This window comes from Mesoplodon bidens (genome assembly GCF_964165515.1).
Source record: "Mesoplodon bidens genome assembly, chromosome: 4".
Taxonomy (NCBI): domain Eukaryota; kingdom Metazoa; phylum Chordata; class Mammalia; order Artiodactyla; family Ziphiidae; genus Mesoplodon; species Mesoplodon bidens.
Window position 1 is genome coordinate 118,359,278 of NC_138160.1, and position 19,802 is coordinate 118,379,079.

General features: G+C 40.1%; 1 protein-coding gene and 1 pseudogene across 2 annotated transcripts in view; one reads left to right on the forward strand and one right to left on the reverse strand.

Annotated features, from left to right (window-relative positions):
- The window catches only part of CTNNA1 (catenin alpha 1), a 183,250-nt gene that overhangs the window by 133,884 nt on the left and 29,564 nt on the right, over positions 1-19,802 (forward strand). Inside the window, exons 8-10 of the mRNA XM_081230886.1 lie at positions 35-115; positions 1,304-1,456; positions 14,754-14,846. Of these exons, the coding sequence (XP_081087012.1) occupies positions 35-115; positions 1,304-1,456; positions 14,754-14,846 (327 nt within the window). The remainder of the gene's footprint in view (positions 1-34; positions 116-1,303; positions 1,457-14,753; positions 14,847-19,802) is intronic.
- Positions 15,095-18,414, reverse strand: LOC308615466 (importin subunit alpha-1-like; annotated as a pseudogene). The gene has a single exon. The product of its transcript is annotated as an importin subunit alpha-1-like (transcript).

Sequence of the window (19,802 nt, forward strand, 5' to 3'; positions counted from 1 at the left end):
TACTGCAATGTGCATCTCTTTCCTTGTTTTCCAGGCTGGACGTAAAGAAAGAAGTGATGCACTCAATTCTGCAATAGATAAAATGACCAAGAAGACCAGGGACTTGCGTAGGCAGGTAAGCTGGAAGAAGTGTTGATTGCTTTCCCATGTTCTCAATTTAGTTGTTTTGGTTAAAATCCAAACAGATACTGGGCACATATTCTTTCTTGAGTTAACGGATGAATTTTCATAGAAAACTGACTATCTCTATTTGTTTTTTGCTAATAAGCTTCTAAATGGCTAATAAAATATCTTGGGGACCTGGAATAATACAGTCCCACTGGAATGGACTGAATAAATTAGCTCTAGTTTGAAAAGGATGTTCAGGTAAGAAAATCAATTTAAAATGACTTGGGGATCTATGAAAATACCCTGCAGGATCTTGTGATGTTAACTTACAAACAATAGAGACAGAAATTGGAGTTATTTATTTGACTTGCCCCATTCTGATTTTGATCCTTGATGGAAATGTGTTTCTGGTACAAATATGGTGGATATAGAGGTATTTGGGGCCATCAGTTTTCTGAGTTAGTAAGTACAGAGGGTCTTTCTCTTCATTTAATGTTAAATAATCCCATTAACATTTTGGAATTAAATTGAGTTTTAGTCTTTAAGAAAAAGTTGGATTGAATTTGTAAAACAATGTATTAAGACTTAAAAAGAAGTTGTAGTAGTAATACAAACGATCTCCTGACTTAGTGGAGAAACATTTTATTGTTCATGTCTGATATAAAGCAGAATTAAAGATGGAATGTATCTATACGTCTTCCTTTTGGTAGAGTAGTATCACAAATGGTTATAAAGATAACCTTTCAATTTTAAGGTTCATAGTATGCTCACCCTGTTCAGATAAACCAGAAAGTGCTTTTTTTCTGCCTTCTCAGTTTTATTTAGCCAATTAGGCTAATTATATATATATTTCAAGGCTATGTGCCAATTCAGTCTAGAGCTGTTTTCTGTTCAGTTTTTTATTATTCCTTTAAGATACAAGCTTTAGTTTTGTAATTCCCAAGAAAAAAAGGATTTTATTTTGAAAACTGAGATTCTGTTGCTGAAATGCTGTTACTGTAGTGTAAGCTGTTAGCTCCACAATTGTGTTTCCTGTGTTGCAGATTATATAACTGCGTGGCTTACATGAGGGGTCCTCATATAAATGCAGCCAAACTGTCATGAGCTTCCATTAGATTTAAAAGTGCAAGAGAAATAAAAAGCAATCTAGCTTCTTGGTAGAAATAAAATCAAATTTTTACAATTTAATTATTAGCTCCGCAAAGCTGTCATGGACCATGTTTCAGATTCATTTCTGGAAACCAACGTTCCACTTTTAGTATTGATTGAAGCTGCAAAGAATGGAAATGAGAAAGAAGTTAAAGAATATGCCCAAGTTTTCCGTGAACATGCCAACAAATTAATTGAGGTAAGTGTATTAGCAGTTTTATTAATTATGTGTAACTTGGTGGACTGTGGTGATTTTTAACCACAGTATTTAATCAGCGGAAAAATTTAGGGGCTCATCTAATGTACAATATGTGTAAGACGAAAGTCTTTCATTATTAACATCTATCCAAAACTACCATTTTGGTCAGTTTACATTAATTACATACATAATTAAATATAGGTAGTCTTTATCCTGGAAACTTAACATCTCCACTTGGTGTTAATGCAAATAAAGATAGATCATGACATACTTAAACTCAGAAGACACTGTAGAAAGTAGTGGCTAGAAGCTGGAGCTTAGGAGTCATACTGCCTGGGCTTGCATCCTGGCAAATTACTGAACCCCTCTGAATTCCCATTTCTTACTATAAAATGAAGATACTAATGATGCCTATCTAGAGATTATTTTGAGATCTCAAAGAGATGATGTATGTCAAGTGCTTAACCCTTTGCCTGAGACACAGACTCAGCTCTATCATCTTGTTTTAAAATTGTAGAAATTGGGAATTTCCAGGTGGTCCAGTGGTTAAGACTCTGCGCTTTCACTGCCGAGGGCGTGGGTTCAATCCCTGGTTGGGGAACTAAGGTTCCCCAAGCCAGGTCACATGGCACAGCCAAAAAAAAAAAATTAAAAGAAACTGAGCCCTAATGTGCTGCTAATTAGATATGTTTGAACAGTAGATATCTTTATGTTAGTGGTTGGGTTTTTTGGCTATAAGAAGAAAGAGTGAGTTGCTATTTAATTTCCAGATAAGTTAGGCTTGCCTCCTACCTTTTGATTACTGAAATTATGTTACTGTTTAATTGATTTCATTATTACTTTATTTCAAAAATTTGACACACTGTAAGCATATACCCAACTTATTTAATTTTGTAACCCTAATGTAAAACATCTAATATTTGGAAGAGATATTCCGTAGACCATTTGGTAAGTTGGTCATTATGTAAGAACAGAAAATGGGCCTTTTATGTGAAATGTGTTTCTTGTACGTTTGGATTTATAGTGACATTAGGCCAGGTTAGTACCATAAAAATATTCTAAGGAAAACATCAGTTATCACATTAAATGTGTTACTAATTTTAAATCTAGTTTTCTTTGAACATTAATCGTTATTCTCACCTGAATTAATTATGTGCAAAATATGTAGGTCAGTCTGCTATTCAAGTTACTGATTCTGGCATTTGGTTTGAAGACTTGCATTTTGTGTCTCCGTTAAGCATAATCTTTTCACGGTAGTTATATGACTGCGTGAGGTGTAACCTCCAAATGTACAAAGATTGTCTTCACAAAGATTGTCTTCAGGAAGCCAACCTCCTGTAAGTAGCCTACATCTTAGAAAGCGTGCCTGTGAGGCAGGAAGCAAGGACACTGCCAGCCCATGGCCTTGGGTAACAGGTAGCAGTAATGGCATGGGAAAGGGCATCTGAAAAAGTATGGCAGGCTGAAGCTCACAGGGCAGCCCTTTTCTGTTCTACAGCTGGAGGGCCCTTTATAAGGACCTGCTCTACAGTCCTCAGCCTCTCCATCCAACAGAACTGACACTTGTTGAGCACCTGCTGTGTACCATGTATATGCAAATACAATGTACTTTCCACATTCTCAGGTAAGGAAACAGGCTTAGAGAGGTTAAGTAACTTGCATTCCTCCCACAATGAGGGCTGTGCCACTCAAGCTTACTGGCGTAGTGGACAGCCTTATGCCCAGTAAGAAGCACTAGATGGACCTGGTGGGTTTGGAGACCTGCTCCAGGAACTTTGTCCATGCTTATACTTCTTATTTCATTCTGAACTAACCAGGGGCCCCTTAATGTTTAGATTTTGATATTCCCTGTCACAACTCACTTCTGACTCCTTTCTCCCCTCTCTCCCCTCTCCATGCCCTCCACCCCCATCGTCCCACACACATAATATATGTGTATTAAATGACACATGGCTTTTCATTGCTTGATGCATAACCAAAGGCCTTGTAGTATCATTCTGCAAACATTTAAATTACATTTATGATAATAGAGATCCTAGGGTATATAATTGCATATGTGCATGGAAAGGAAATGAATTTTTAAAGTGTTTGTTATAGAAGCCTCAAATTCCTGATTCAAGGCAGAACTTCATTCTTCAATGACAAGCCTTCTCCTCCCCACACTAGTACTTTTGTATTATAATGAAACACTGAATTAGTGAGAGACTGTTTAAAGCAAAGGTAAAATACTTTTTTGTGATTATATTGTTAATCTCCTGACATCTTCCTTTCTTTTTATTAGTTCCCCCTCTTAAGTGGAGTAAATGTCTGCAGGCCAACTTTGGCTTTAGGGGCCATTTGCCATTTTTCCTGGGGTTTAGGGGGAGTAAGGGTGCTATGTGAAAGTTGGGAAGGGCTGGTGGTGATAGGCCTCTGGCAGGAAAAGAAGGGCTCAGATTCTGCAGCCACTGAGAATTCTGCCAGGTATGTTTGTCCTCCTAAAATATTGAAATACAATTCTATCACTAACCACCTGGAATTAGCACAGACTCCACAGGTAAAAGGCATAATTCCCAGTAAGATTGCCCTCACTATAGATGCCAACTGCAAGTTAGGGGAGTCCCCAGCCCACCTGTACTTCTGACCCACCTGTCTATAAATTCAAGTGTTCCCATGACCTCTCATCCCTTCTTCACAAGACTGCCCTCATTTCAAATGCCAGCCGCAAGTTTGAGGGTCCCCAGTCCACCTGCTCTTCTGATCAACTAGCTACAAATTTGGAGGGTTTCCATGGCCCACTTCAGGTTCAGTAATTTGACAGGACAACTCAGAATTCAGGAGAGTGCTATTCTTATGACTGCATTTTATTGTAAAGGATACAAATCAGGTCCATCCAAATGAAGAGACACATAGGGTAAAGTGTGGGAAGGTCTCAAAGACAGAGTTTCCTGTCCTCTCCCCATGGATCAGGGTATGTCACTCTCCTGGCACATTGATGGTTCAGCCAGGAAGCTCCACTGAGTTTCAGCAACCAGAGTTTTTACTGAGATTTCATTATGTAGGTATGATTGATAGAATCCCTTCCTTCCGTGGACCTTGGTTTTTCCTGAAAGCCCCCATCCTCTAATCACATGGTTGGCATGGTGGCCTCCCCATCCTCAGTCATCTCATAAGTCTAACATATATAGGGGCTCAGCTGGAGTTACCTCGTTAGCATAAATGATGAATAAGAAAGACACTCCTGTCACTCCTGAAATCTCTCAAGGATTTAGAAGTTTCCTCCCAGGAATCCAGTGCAAAGACCAGACATTTTTTTTTTTTTTTTTTCTTTTTTTTTTGTGGTATGCGGGCCTCTCACTGTTGTGGCCTCTCCCGCTGCGGAGCACAGGCTCCGGACGCGCAGGCCCAGCGGCCACGGCTCACGGGCCCAGCCGCTCCGCGGCATATGGGATCCTCCCAGACCGGGGCACGAACCCGCATCCCCTGCATCGGCAGGCGGACTCCCAACCACTGCGCCACCAGGGAGGCCCAGACATTTTTTTATTATATAACACCTCCCCATCTTGAAGGAATGTGGAGTGCATGGTTTTTGGATAGCTTGCTACCCAGCCATAAACACCACATGGAAGAGGTAAGACAGGGCAGGTTTGTTTCCTGCAGCTTTATGTAGATCCTGTTTGTGGCCATTTACCCAGTGATTTACCACTTGTTTTATCTGGTGTTCCTTGCATTGTTTGGTTTTACTTTTCCCTGGAGGTTTGCCCATTAGGAGCCCAGTTTTCTGATTGAGTCCATCTCTTCTCTCCTAAGTGAATGGTTCTTTCTCATAGAATCATTGATTCTCCCTCTGGTGTATAAATCCCCTTCTGTTTAATATCCGTGTATTGACACTTACCCTTTCTTAGACTCATTTTGTAGGGGGAAACCTCCCTCCTTCCAGAGGCGGCACCTTCCACTGGTGGATTTCTCTGGTTGTTAGGAATGGGGGGCCACAGTCTCCTTCTCTGGAACACTCCCTGTCCATCTTTTTACTGCTGCACACAAATGAATTGAGAGGAGCTATAAGTAAAAATAGACACCTGATTTCAAAGATGTGGCATGGAAAAAGAATGTAAAAGATTTCATTATCTTTGTATTGATTACATGTTGAAATATATTATCTTGAGATTAAATATTATTTTTTCTAATCTCACCTCTTTTTTTTTTTTTTGTGGTACGCGGGCCTCTCACTGTCGTGGCCTCTCCCGTTGCGGAGCACAGGCTCCGGACGCGCAGGCTCAGCAGCTATGGCTCACGGGCCTAGACGCTCCGCGGCATGTGGGATCTTCCCAGACCGGGGCACGAACCCGTGTTCCCTGCATCGGCAGGCGGACTCTCAACCACTGCGCCACCAGGGAAGCCCTAATCTCACCTCTTAATGTGGCTCACATTGTATTCCTTTTGGACAGCTCTAGTCTAGGTGATTTCCTCAGGCCTTTGAGAGGCTCTCTTCATTCTGCCTCTTCTCTGAATGCTCGCCACTTACGTGCCAGTCCTTATTGAACACCTGCTGCAAGAGTGGGCGGATGGAGGTAGAGCAGCCAAAGCTTCCGCTGGCTTTTGGGCAGTGACCTCACAGTTAGTCAGCTCCAGGATTTTGCTTCCAGAGGTGCTGCTGCTCAACTCCATCTTCTCCATCCTGGTCTGTGTGGGTGCAGTTGGTTGTTTGGCTCTCTATGTTTTGACATTCATCCAGTATAAACTTCTTAGATTCAGTCTAGTGTTCTGTCCTGTCAGGACTGTTGCTGGCATTGCTCTTCATAGTATTGACAGCCCCTTCCAAACTTGTATCATTTCTTTCTTTTTTAAAAAATAAGCATGTCTTTCCTCCTTTGATCCAATATGTTTATAAAATACTGTCTAAGACAACCCATAGGATAGAAACTTTCTCTCAGCTTGCCACTAGAAATCATTGTGTTGATTGTACCATTCTTTGTATATAGTTAGCCATTCAGCCAGTTACAAATTCCTTAATTTTTGTCTTGATCTCTGTCCCTGCCCACCCTGGCCAAATAAAATAGGGTAAAAAGGTTATGCTATAATTTGGGTTGTCATGTAAAGTCACTTCAAATGTATTAATAGTTTCTGAGTAGTATTAGGGATAGCATCCACAGAGAAATGGGAATATTATGGTACCTTCTCTGTATACCACATTATGGAAATACAAGATTAGCTTGAAGAATAAAAACCACATACTGACTCGTGAGGTTTTATGAGCAGAAGTGAATTTCTCCAGCCCCTCTGTGTGGGCATAGTGTTTGGAAGGCTGTGTGGTGCCTGCCGCCTATTGGATCCTTATTAAATGACTGTGATTTTACTTGGGAAAGCAAATAACAGAGTGTTTGCTGTGTGGCTGCTCTTATTTTCTCAGGGTCTCACTAGGACCTCTGACTGCCTCACACTACAGTTGTCAGTGGGATCTATTACCTCCCCACATGGTATTGAATCCCCTTTTCTTATGTGAAGGGTACATAGAGGTTGTGCGTCTCAAGGCCAGTGAGTAGGGGAGCAGGAGCTGAGGGTCAGTGTTAATGAGCTGGTGACCCTTCTGTTCACCATTTTCTTCTGTTCTGGAATATAGCACTGAGGGCTGTTCTTTCATGTTTATGAAAGGGCATGGCCATTCTTCAGGGTAATGATAACACCTGTTATACTTGACTCTCCCATATCAAGTTAATGATTTCTTTATGTTGCTTGTCAGTTTAGTGTATTGAGGTGAAAAATTTATTTTCTGTCAGAAATATTAACCTTTTTGTCAGTAATGCAACACCCATGTGTCCTTTTTAATTGGTTCATTCTTTGCCTACCTCCTTTGCTGTGAGCAGCTTAATAGCTAAAGAGCAATCAGTTTTCCCTTTTTAACTTTGCTGTCTTCTGGTTCCTTTTCAATTTCATGAATTGAGAGTGAAATAGGAAAAATGCAATTCATGAAATCTTGCCTGTAAAAACTATTATTTAGTATCCCTTTCCCCTCAGCCCGAGACACTGTACAATAAGATAGTGTTTTGTTCATTGCCTTATGAATTAAGAACCAAAAAGTAAATGTAACTGGTATGATTTTGAGCTGGATTATCATTATTTGCTATGCTCCCACCACCACCACCACCACCACCCCAGGACCAAGTATTTCCCATTATCCAGGACTTCATAGGGTGCGGCTTTATTGGCTTGAAATGTGTATTTTAACTGCAAATTGAATGATCTGCATTATAACTTTTATTCTGTGTTATGCTTATAATACGCAGTAAAGTGACCTTGAAGAAACCTCTGTAAGGGGCATTTGAATTAAACACTGACCTTATACGATCTGCCTGTGACATCTTGGATATTTTCTCAGTACCTCTGTACAATACTATAGGCTGAAATTCTTGCAAATGGCAAATCAAATGAAACTTCAATTTTCCAGGACTGTAGGATGTTTGCATGAAAGCAGTTGGGTATTCTTAGGGAAGAATGCTGACCTCGGAATCAAGAATTTCCTGAGCATATTGAGCTTGGTTTTCTCACATTTTCAATGGTGTGTAATTTCATATGCGTAGGGTTGTGTAAGACCAAAGTGTCTTGCCTGTACTATTTTAACACCTTAACACCAAGCTTTTTTGGCTGAACTTAACCACCTAGTCAAATTTTGGGATGGTCAGGTGAAGGCAATGGATGTATCTTGTTCTCAAGGAGCATTGAGATTCTTTTTTCTTGGAGTGTTGGCAGGAACAATTAAGGAAGCACTCTGCCCAACTCTGGTCCTGCTTCAGAAAAGAGTGTAGGCCCTCCTGTTGCCTCACCAGTAGAGCTGATGGACTAGTGTTTAGACAGGCACCCTTCCTAGCCTTATTGACAGATTCATTCAGGAGATTAGACAGAAATAGGGACCTTTTTAAGTGATCCGTATAATAACATGTAAATGGAAATGATGACAATATCACCTGGGTGGTTATATACACATGAAAGCCTTTTTAAAAATATCAAATAGCCAAGCTGTTTAAAATAGTTTATGATGTTTTAGTAAATTCACAATTTCTAATCCTGTTACTAGAGATACTGATATCCTGCCTCTTCCTAAAATTAGATTTGGCATGGCTTATTTCGAACAAAAACATGTAAGAGAAAATAAGGTAGATGTAGAAAATCAGGATGTAGGAGAGAAATAATACATAATTATGAGCTATAATTGCCATGCTTGAGTTTGGTTGTGGCACTGCACTTCCTGGTAGCATGGAGGAAAGGAAGACACACAATCAGTTCTGTATTCTTGTCTTTAGAATGGAAGAGTGATATTTAAGTGATATTTCCCATTTTTTCATGGGAAATGAGCCTATCGTAAAATGTTAAAAAAAAAATCCTTACTTGGGACTTTTACATAAGGGGCAATGAATGATTTAATTCATAGGGTCCTCAACATTTTAGTAATAAATGTAGTGACAGAGTCCACATGATTTTTTTTTCTTGTAAATTCCGTCTAAAATGACAAGGTCATAACATTCAGTTGACACTGAATTGAGTTCCAAAGAGCTGTGATGAGGAGCTAATCCAGCATGTGGCCTTCTGTCTCCCAGTAACAATATTAGGAGAACTGAGGGCTGTGAGTCTGTGAGTCCAGTGCTTCCTCCTGATCATCCCAGTGTAGCTTTCTTTCTTTTTTAAAATAATGTTCAACCTTCCTGTTTCTTTGTGTTTTAAATGTATCCTGTAAAGAGCATATGTTTAGTTATTGTTATTCAGGTTAGCAGGGTTTTTTTTCCTGTTAATTAGGGAGTTTTGTACACACACATTTATTATCATTATGACATGTGGATTCATTCTTACCGTTGCATTTTTGTTCTCTCTTTCCCCTTCTTAACCCTGCTTCCATCCCTCCTCCTCCGTCTTTTGGACTGATTGAGTCACTTCCTTCTATTTCCCGCCCCCCGCCCCTTCTCATTTGGAAGTCATACACTCCGTTTTATTACTAGCGACTCTGGATATTTTAAGCAATGCATGTTCAATTCAGAGGTTGAGGTTAAGTAGTATCTTTTCCTCCTTCTGAAACAGTATGAGAATCTTAGAATGCTTTGACTTTAGTTATACTCTAACTTAGATGTTATTGTTGTCCAGTATTTTGGTTCTCTTAATTTTTAGCCCCATGAGTTAGACACGGTTGGTATTGCTTTATTCACTTATTTCAACTTTTGCATAAAATTTACCTGATACCATATTTTCATTGCTTCCCATTTCTTCTTGCATATTAAACCTTCCTTCTGGGATTGCTTCCTTTTTCCTGAAGCATCTTTATTAAACACCTTTAGTTGGGGTGGGAAAGATCTGTTGGGAGTAAATGCTCTGAGATTGGTTTTGGTTTTGTTTTGTCTTAGTGTCTTTATTTTGGCTTAATTCTTGAAAAAATAATTTTATTGGATGTATAGTCCTAGGATGATTCCCCCCACTACCTCCCTTCAGGGATTTGAAAATATTATTACCCTATCTCTGGCTTCCATGGTTGCTGTTGAGAAATCAGCAGTCAATCTCACTGAGCTTTCTTTGTAGATAATTTGTATTTACTTTCTGGCTGTTTTTAAAATCACTTTTGTTCTAAAGCTTCACTTCAGTGTGTCAGGGTGTAGATTTCCTTTTATTTGCTCTGCTTAGAATTTATCTTCCCAGATCTGAAAATTGTTTCATCCATGCTGAAAAATTTCAGCTGTTACCTCTTTCAGTATTGCCTCTTTTGCATTCTCCCTGTCTTCCCTTCTGAAATTCTCATAGTTGAATAATAGACCTCAGTTTATCTTTCATGTCTCTTAATTCCTTTTATGGTTTCCATGTCAGGAAAATGTCTTGGTTTTCCTGAATAATTTCTTCACTTTGACTTTCCAGGTTAGTAATTCTCTTTTCAGCAGTGTCTAGTCGATATTATTTTAAATGTCTAGAAATGGTAGACATTATTACTTTTCTCTTAAAGTTCTATTTTGATCCTTCTCAAATCTGCCTAGTTATTTTTGAGTGTGTTTTTCCTTTTCTATACTTTGTATCCTTTGTGTTATCTCTGTTAATGTAAAAAAACATATTTCTTAATACTCCACTTTTGATCATTTAAATAGCAAGTCATGGATCTGATTACACAGTTCTTTTGCTTCCTCTTGCTCAAGATACCTTATTTCCTTGTGTACTTCCTGTATTTTTTATTGTGGGTTCACATTCCTGGTATTTCGTATTTGGGAATTCTTTGAGGCCTGGGTTTAGATTACTTTCCAGAGAAAATTTCCATTTATATTTACTTCTGCCAGTTGCTTATGGATACTATTAGTACATGACCTCCTAAACCTAAAAGTTTTGGGGGCCAGATAAATAATATAATTTCTATACCTAAACCCCTGAGGAGGGCCAGCCTTTGGTTAGAATTTACAGGAGAGACCTTTTTTTTTTTCCTCCTCCTTGAGGGAATGATTAGGGCTTATACTGGCAAGTATCCTACTATTTTGCTCTTCATGTTGACTTTTCTCTTAATTCACTCACTTAGGATGTTGCCTTTTGGCTGTCCCAGCTCTGTGCAGATTCTCTCATCTAAGGTATCTACCTTATGAGACCCATTAAAAACCCAAGTTCTGACCACAGAATGGCTCACATACTCCCCTTCATAAACAGTTTTCCGTTCTTGCTTACCTCTCTGAATTTCTGTTTTCTCATTTCTAGCCTCTCCTAATTTCCCTTAATTACTCACCTGCTTACCCTACATTTTTTTTTAACAGCATGATTGAGGTATAATTTATATACCATAAAACTCACCCATTTTAAGTGTACAATTCAATGGTTTTAACTAAGTTTACAGAGCTATGCAGTCATTATCACAGTCCAGTTTGGAAGTTTTCTGTCACCCATGTGTGCTTCACTTTTTGGTTAGCTATCTTGTTCCTCCTAATAAGATAGCCAACACCTGTCCCTGGAAATTGGAAAGTTGGAAGCTTGACCTCTGTTCCATCATCATTTCTTCTGTGGGTTTGGAAGTAATTGTTAGAAATTTCTTGAGTGGTTCTGAAATTTATATGATGTGCAGTTGGGACTTCTCTCTTCATATATGACAAGTTTGGAAAAGTTGATTTATTATTACTTTGGATTTTTTGAGAGTACAGAGAGCTTAACCATTTTAAAGAAGAAAACTCAGGTGGTAGCTTGACCCAAGATCACATGGCAAGTGATGTAGAGTTTGAGCTTCAACTTTACAGCATGCTACTCAGGTCGTGGTGTCACTACTTAGACGTAAAAGCTCCCTGTTCCACAATTCTTGTCACTTGTTTCACCTCCACAACAGGTATAGGCTACTATGAGAGTAGGTCATTAATTTATTACCAAGAACAAAAACAAATCTCTTCTTGTCTTCCTGCAAAGGTCCCAGGGTAAGGGGCAGTGGGAAACAACCTGTGTTTGACTTAAACAAATTTTAAATTTATTTAAAGTCATCAACACATGTATAACAGAGGAAAATTTGTCATAATGGTATATTTTTTCCCCCTTGTAACCTTGTTTCATACATTTTATTTAAGTAAAGAAATTCTAGAGCTTTCCTAAATGTCTGAAAAGTTGTCTTTCCTGTCATGTACAGATGTCATATTTGTTGATTTGACACAGCCTGGCTGTGACAATTTTTTCCTGCACAGCACAGATTATTACTGGGCTACTCCTAAAACCAGCTAAAGCCCAGGGCTGTTTTTTGTTTTTTTTAAATCAGGGAATTGAAAGTTTTCTGAAATGCTGTGTTCTTCTACAGGGTCCAAACTTAAATGGGATAGGCAGAAGTGGTGCAAGAGAGGCCTCATGATTCCAAAGCTGGTAGTCCTGGTGTCAATCTTAGCCCACCTCTTAGATTAGCGGGAATCTAAGATGTTTAAATTGTTAATGCACAAATTACTGTGGTAGCAAAGATATAAAAATTTATTCCCAGAGCAAATTAGAGATGTTGCTCATCACTCTCCAAAGTCTCAGCTCTGCTAGGTTCCCTGGAAGTTAGCTGCTCTGAGTATTTTTAATTCAAAGTTCAGAAACTTCTTCAGTCTACTGAGCTGCTATCCCAGATTTCTAGAGCCCCACAAAGAGGTATTTAGGAAGCTCCTTCCCTCATTCCCAGCTTTCATGGCAGTCAAGCCTGGCACTAGTATATGAGGGAGGTTAGCTTCTCAGAGAGCTGTGGTCGAGATGTTGCATTTGCACATTTGTCATTGTTAGAAGTGAGTGGTGCTTTCCCTGGAGGGTGAATTGAAGCTCATTCATCTGGAGAAGACTGTCAGTGACAGGCGCCCACTTCCTCCTCCCAGGGCAGGCGGGGTGGCCTCCTGAAACAGGCAGTGTAATCTTGTAGAACATTAAAGTAATGTTTTTAAAATAAAGAATACGTCTTCCCAAGTCTTGTTAGGATTTGTATCAGGAAACAGGAAAGATGGTGTACAGAAGTCAGCCATTTCAGCCTTTAGCCACATACCATCTCGTGTGTCTGATCTGTAGTAGATAATACTTATTGTAATCCTTTGCTTCTTAATTATTTTTTTCTGAGTTTTACAGATTCATAAAATTGGGAGAATACAAAATTATACTAGTAGTGGCTAGAGAGTGGAAGGCAGAAACAGTGACAGACCTTCCTGAATCTAACATGTGACTGGCCTCCGAAAATGGTGGGCATGGGGTGGGACTAGGGATCTTTGTTAGTCCCAAATTGCTAATTTAGTCATCAACCTCAAATTTTATATTTGGTTTCAAAATGCCTTGTTAAGGCAGTGAAGCAATAGAAGCTGTGGCTTCATAAACACATCTAATTTAAGCTTTCTCCTTCAGTAGAGCATCATAAAATGTACATTTGAGGGATAATGTTTGTAAAAGTTTTATCTTCTACAGAATTTAGCTTAGGTCCTATTTTGGAGCACTTTTAAAGGAAACAAAGAAATCAACAATTATCTTTATAGACTGTCATCATAAATAGAAGTGCCTCTTTGCTCAGGTCCAGTTGACACTGGAAAGTGGAATTGTAACCTTCAGGAAGTATAAATCTTACTTCTTTTGTGTGATTTTGAAGGCCCCTACCCATTAAAGATCTGACTTAATCTTCTTTTTCCGTACATTTTTATGTTTAAGTTGCATGTTAGTTCGTTTCTCCTTGTGATTAGGCATTGCAGGATTGTGATAGTTCACAGTCTTACAGAAAGCTGATAATCCCTAACTGTAACACTGCGAACAACAGTAATGGTATTTAATTTTTCTTGTGTCTTTATCTGCTTAACTTGGGTGGAGGAGTGAAAATCAAAGGTTATTGCCATTGCCCTTGTTTACTCTGGCATTTTAAATTCTCAGAAAGTGCCTCTGATATTCAACTGCCTGCGCCTCTATCATTCATAACTCAGTTTGCAACTGGGGTAAGATATGTCTCAGCACTGTGTATTCAGTTGGTCCTTGGTATTGCTAACGGAATTGGCAAGCCTGTTTATTTAGAAACATTGGTAAGTGATCACAGCCCTAGCAGCCGCTACAGAACAACATTCTCAGCACAGCCAGAGCTTCAGCAGAAGTATGATACAACTTGGAAAGATTGTTTCTGGCTACATGAGTAGTGTCATTGAGGCAGTTGGATGGCAAGGTAAAGATTTTAGTTCAAGTGAAATAGCATCATTCAGGAAACAGTCCAGCTGTCAGTGCTTTTGAGAGACCAGTTAAAAGACAGTTTTGCTCTTAACTACGGGATATCATCTCTGTTTCTTCCATTTCTGATGAGGATGGCCTTGGGTCCATCTTGATGTGTTAATGCTACTTTTTAAATTTGAAAAATAGCCTTGCGTTCAAATAAAACTCATCTTGGCTTAAAGTAAGCGTCCATTCACCTGTCAAATGAGAACAGCAGCTTAGAATTTCGATTTCTTTCCTTTAAGAACAGCTGCAAAGTACATTTTTATTTGAGGGTACCAATGATTCTTTGGTGCCTTTGTTTCCTTAGTTTTTCTCACGTCTCACAACAGGAGACCCTTTTTCTAAAGTTACTGTTCAGGCAGGTTAGAGCCCATGTAAAGCCGGTGAGTTACAAGCCCTAGGATCTTTCAGGGTTCTGCCACCAACTTACAATGTGACCTGTGTTATGAGTTTAATTTCCTTAGCACAGAGCTAAAAAATTTGTCCTCATAAGCAGGTAGTCAATCTGTGAGAAGTAAAACACCTTTGGTGCTTTTGTCATTTGTTCTGTAAAGGTCAGGGATGGGGTAGGTGTACATTTGTTTTCCTTTGCAGTTAAAAGAGAAAAATCTTCAAAGGTCTTTTTTATCTTTTCTTCTAGGTTGCCAACTTGGCCTGTTCCATCTCAAACAATGAAGAAGGTGTAAAGCTTGTTCGAATGTCTGCAAGCCAGCTAGAAGCCCTCTGTCCTCAGGTAAAGTACAACCAGCAATGTTTAAGGTTTCACCAAATTGGATTTGGGTTATTAGAGTAGGGATGAGGTTTATTTTGTTAGTTTCGTTTCTAGGATTTTAGATAGGAGTCTTGAGGACAGAACGCTGATCCACAGTCCATATAGCTTGAGAAATCTGTGTTTGGCTTTAAGTGATATTTCCTTAAGGCATCATGTGTTACTGTCTCCTTGCCCTTCATTAAAAATGTATAGTGTCGTGACTTCCCTGGTGGCGCAGTGGTTAAGAATCTGCCTGCCAATGCAGGGGACACGGGTTCGATCCCTGGTCCAGGAAAATCCCACATGCCGCGGAGCTGCTGAGCCTGTGCTCTAGAGCCCACGAGCCACAACTGCTGAGCCTGCGTGCCACAACTACTGAAGTCCATGCACCTAGAGCCTGTGCTCCACAACAAGAGAAGCCACCACAATGAGAAGCCCGTGCACCGCAAGGAAGAGTAGCCCCTGCTCACTGCAACTAGAGAAAAGCCCACGCAGCAGTGAAGACCCAATGAAGCCAAAAAAAAAAATGCATAGTGTCCTCCACTGCTGGCAAATGGAGAGTAGGCAGTGGCCATTCTACACCCTCCCTAAGGGAGGGCCATCTGCAACATGTGGTAGTCCTGGAATCAGGATGGTTACCCACAAGCCTGATAGAATAACTGTTACCCACCCACACTCCATTGTGATGCCCAGTATTTGGATCTTGTTAGAGGGAACGAGATTCAAGAGCTAGAAGCCTTACTTAGCTATGTCCTGAAGTAGCCTTATGATACAGATATTAATAATATAATTCAGCCAGCTACTGAAGTAAAAGCTTAAGAACTTTTCTCCATTTATATTGGCATATTGGAAGACTGGTGATCAGGCTAGGTTAAGCATCTGGGGCTCTAGAAAGACTCTGAAGCACACAGAAGAATGGTTTCTTTGTTAAATGTTAGATGAGTTGCCTGCCTCCTGTGAGGGGAACTGATCCTGTTTGTGTGCCTGACACTCCTTGCCCCTCACAGGGATTTCTAAGCAGTGTCAGTGCTGTTTTGGTGGAAGAGGTTGCCTCTTCAGTTTCCCAGGTAGAGAATGGTCATGGGCATACTCTGAAGATTTACATTAAACTCTTTCTAAATGTCCTGTCAGATTGCACTGACCTCAAATAAAGGGGAATAAAGCAAGGGAACTGGAGTAATAGAATAGAGGTCACAGGAATGAAATTTCTATGTTATGTCTGCAACAAACTTTAAAATATACCGTGACTAATACTTTGTTTCTTTCATATGTATAATTCCTGACACTCAAGGTAGGTGACCAAAATAAGTAAAGCCTGGTTATTAACCTGGGATCCTAACTGGTACACAGGTTAGCTAGGGCATTTATTCTCATTCTCAATCATGTGGGTTAGTTTGCCAGTGAGAGCTGCTTCATCTGAGTATTAGTGTGATGAGCCAGTTGTGGATCCACATTATCTAATCAACATTTCCCCAGCTTTAATCCAGTCATGAAGTCTGCTACTGGCCAATAGCTGTACAGATAATAAGCACAATGAATTTAATCACCTACAGAAAGTTCATGGATGACCAAGTTGTATGAAATAAATTTAGAGTAGATTTTAAAGATTTGGCATTCTTTTCTCAAGCTTGCCATTTTACCCTATCAGCACTTTATTATTATTTTTTTTTTAAAGAAAAGGGTGGAATTTAATCTTTATTTACAGGACACTGCAAGATACGAAATTCCACATAGAAATAAACCCATTGAGAGGAGAAGCTTCATACAGTATGTACAGTTTGGAACTGTTCAAGAATAGTTTCTTTGTAAAAAGTGCTACAATAACAAACCACGTGTAAAAAGAGTTTTTAGTAGAGAAACAGTAAGACAAACTTCTACCAAACATAGTACACAACAAACAACTTTATGCCTCAGGTGTACAATCTAAAAGTTGAAGGTCCCAGCAGTGCCATCTTGAACTTGGAATGTAAACCCTTCAGAGGTAGTTTCTGGCACAACATTTTGATCTTCCTCCACAGAGAAATACGTCTCAATCAAGTTTAATGAAGCTTTGTACACAGACTCATTTTCATGGTTTTGTAGAGCTTCCATTTTGTCCAAACCTCCACATTCTTCAATCATCATACTAAGTTTCTCAGTTTCACCTAGTTTCTCAGCAGCGTGAAAGATATTTGAAATGGCATCCAGAATAACCAGAGTAATTTTGGTGTCTTTCGCAGTTAGGAGGTTCATCAACGGTTCTGTTACGCCACAATGAACAAGGTACACCATCTGCTCAACTGTTCCGCCACGTGTATAGTTTGGTCACAGCCCATACAGCTTCCTTTTGTGTCTTAAAGTCTGCCTTAGAGAGAACGCCAACAAGGAACGGGACTAATCCATTATTTACAGCTTGTTGTATCTGGTCCTGGTGGCCAGCCGTGATGTTTGACATTGTCCACGTAGCCTCCTTCTGAATATTAGTTTTGGAGTTTGTTAGCAGGCTGGGAAAGATGGCAAGTGCTCTTGCATCTTTTACAACCTGAGTCTGTTCATCTGTTCCAATGACAATATTCCCTATGGCTCTTTGCATAGGAGTCACGATTGGCAATTCAGTAGCTCCTAAAAGCTTCACGAGTTGCGGTACAACCCCAGTTTTCACAACCATTTCAGTCTGTTCATTTGGACCATTGGTAAGGTAGGAAATAGCCCAGCAGGTATCAGCTAAAACTTCTGGATCATTGTGATGCAGGAGATGAACTAAAGTAGGAAGAATTTGCTCAACAGAGTCTGGGGCGGGGTGCACAATTCTTGTTGCGACAAAGATTTGAAAGTGTCCAGGTAAGATTATGTAAGTAACCACATGCTAAAGATGACAAATCAGGAACCGCCAAAAGTGCCAACAGCGGGTCAACTGCACCATACTTGATAACCAAGTCTCGGAAAACCGAGCTGTCATCTGCAATGTTTCCTGGAGCCCATACATCTTGTTCACTGATGTGAGTGTGGGGAGATGCCAACAGAGAAATTAATGCTGGGATAGCACCTCCATCTACCACAGCCTTGGTCTGTTCTGTAGTCCCGGAAGCAATGTTAGTGAGGGCCCAAGCAGATTCAAACTGAATGGGACTACAATCCGTTCTGCTCAAGGACACAAATTTTGGAATCAAACCAGCCCGTATTATGCTATGGGGGGCTATTTTTCCCTAGAAAGCAGTTTCCTAGCAGCTTGAGTAGCTTGGAGCTGGCTTTCCAAGCTGTTGTTGTTTATGCCTTTGACAATATCATCAAGAGACCAATTTACAGTGCCCTGGTTTTTGCGGTTTTCCTGCAGTGGAGAAGCAGCATCATCTGGAAAAGAGCTGACATTTCTCCTTTTCAGCGTCTGGTCATCCTTCTTAGCTTTCCTGAGCTCCACATTAACTTCTGTTCAGCGCCGCCTCATTTCTGTACTGTCTTTCCCCTTGTTTTTGAATCTGTTAAGGCGGGCAGCTGGTGAATTAGCATCCTCATTGGTGGACATGGTTATGAGACAAAGGAAGAAAGCTACACAGTTGACTCAAGCTTCCATAGGAGGTGGTGCGGGGCGCACAGGCTGCACATCGGCTGCCCTCAAAACGTCCACCACGGTCAGCCCGAGGATGGTGTGCCAACTTTATTTTTAATGCCTTTGGTTCTTCTCCATTTGATTTTGAAATGCTTGAAAAGCGACAATGCTTTCACATATTGGCTGAAACAGATGGTAACATACGCTGATCACACCTACTAAGAGTATTTATATAAATGATCTTAAAGCCTAGAAAAAAAAAATCACATGGAGAGTCTAGTAGATCCTAATAAGAGTGATGGTGTGCATAAGTCATGTTTGGCTGGGACGTGTTGCCCAGGTTTTAGGTTGCCCTCAGAAAGCACCTTTTTTCCCTCTCCTTTGTAGATTCATTTCTCCTGCTAGAACAGACCTCAAGACAGTGTCCAGACCACGCTTGGAATTGGGTATATGTCCTAGATAAAAAGGTGTTTCTCTAGGTGTGATTATTCCTGCAGATTCTCTCCTAGGCCCCTTCCTACCCTTGCTCACAAACAGGGCTGGGCAGGTTCAGTGATGGCAAATACAGTAGACATTTGCAGGCATGGTAATGACAAACTATGTAGCATGTGCCATTTCTAAATGAGGTAACTGTGACTCCACTCCAACCCATTATTGCTAGATTCTTTCATTATTTTTAAAGAGAAGTCAGCAATTCAGATTTTTTTGACAAGTCTCAATTTTAAAGGATCGGTAACTAATTTAAAGTTTTGAAATTCTTTGAGGAGCGTAAACCAGATTTCTGGGAGCTCCATCTTACCTACCCTGGCCATGTGTTTCATGCTCAAAGGACCTCTCCTTTAAGGTAGCTGATGGCTGTCCTCTCAGGAGGAGTGGAACCCTCTCCTTATTCTTCAGCCTGATGTAGGCAGTGATATCAGGCATCGGGGGGTCTTAGTCCTGAGGTGTTTCCTTCCAGGGTCACTGGCTTGTTTGATAAACAAACCCTAGGCACGTTAATCAACTTGACTAGGCTAGTTAGTTAATTCGCCAGGAGTTTAAGATGGTGTTCAGTATGCTGTAGCATGTAGACAAAAAGTTATTATATTAAAGTGTATGTTTCTTTATTTGAGGCTACTGTCAGCATCCGTCCACAGTATGGAATATGTATCGGGTTTTTCCGGTTTGTTTTTCAGGTCTCACACCCACACTGCTGCATTCAGGCAGCCCTGGCCCCTCTGCTGGGGGCTGCTTTTCTGTGGCTCCACCTACAGTCTGGAGTTGGTTCCTAGACCTTATTGTTCCTTTCTGGAGAGGAGAGGTGACAGATGGAACCTGTAGCGGAGTTTTCTTCTTCATCTTTCAGTTCACCCAATAGCAAATTAATTTTTGGAAATGGGAAATTCTGTTCTAAAGTACTAACTTTTTAGCAG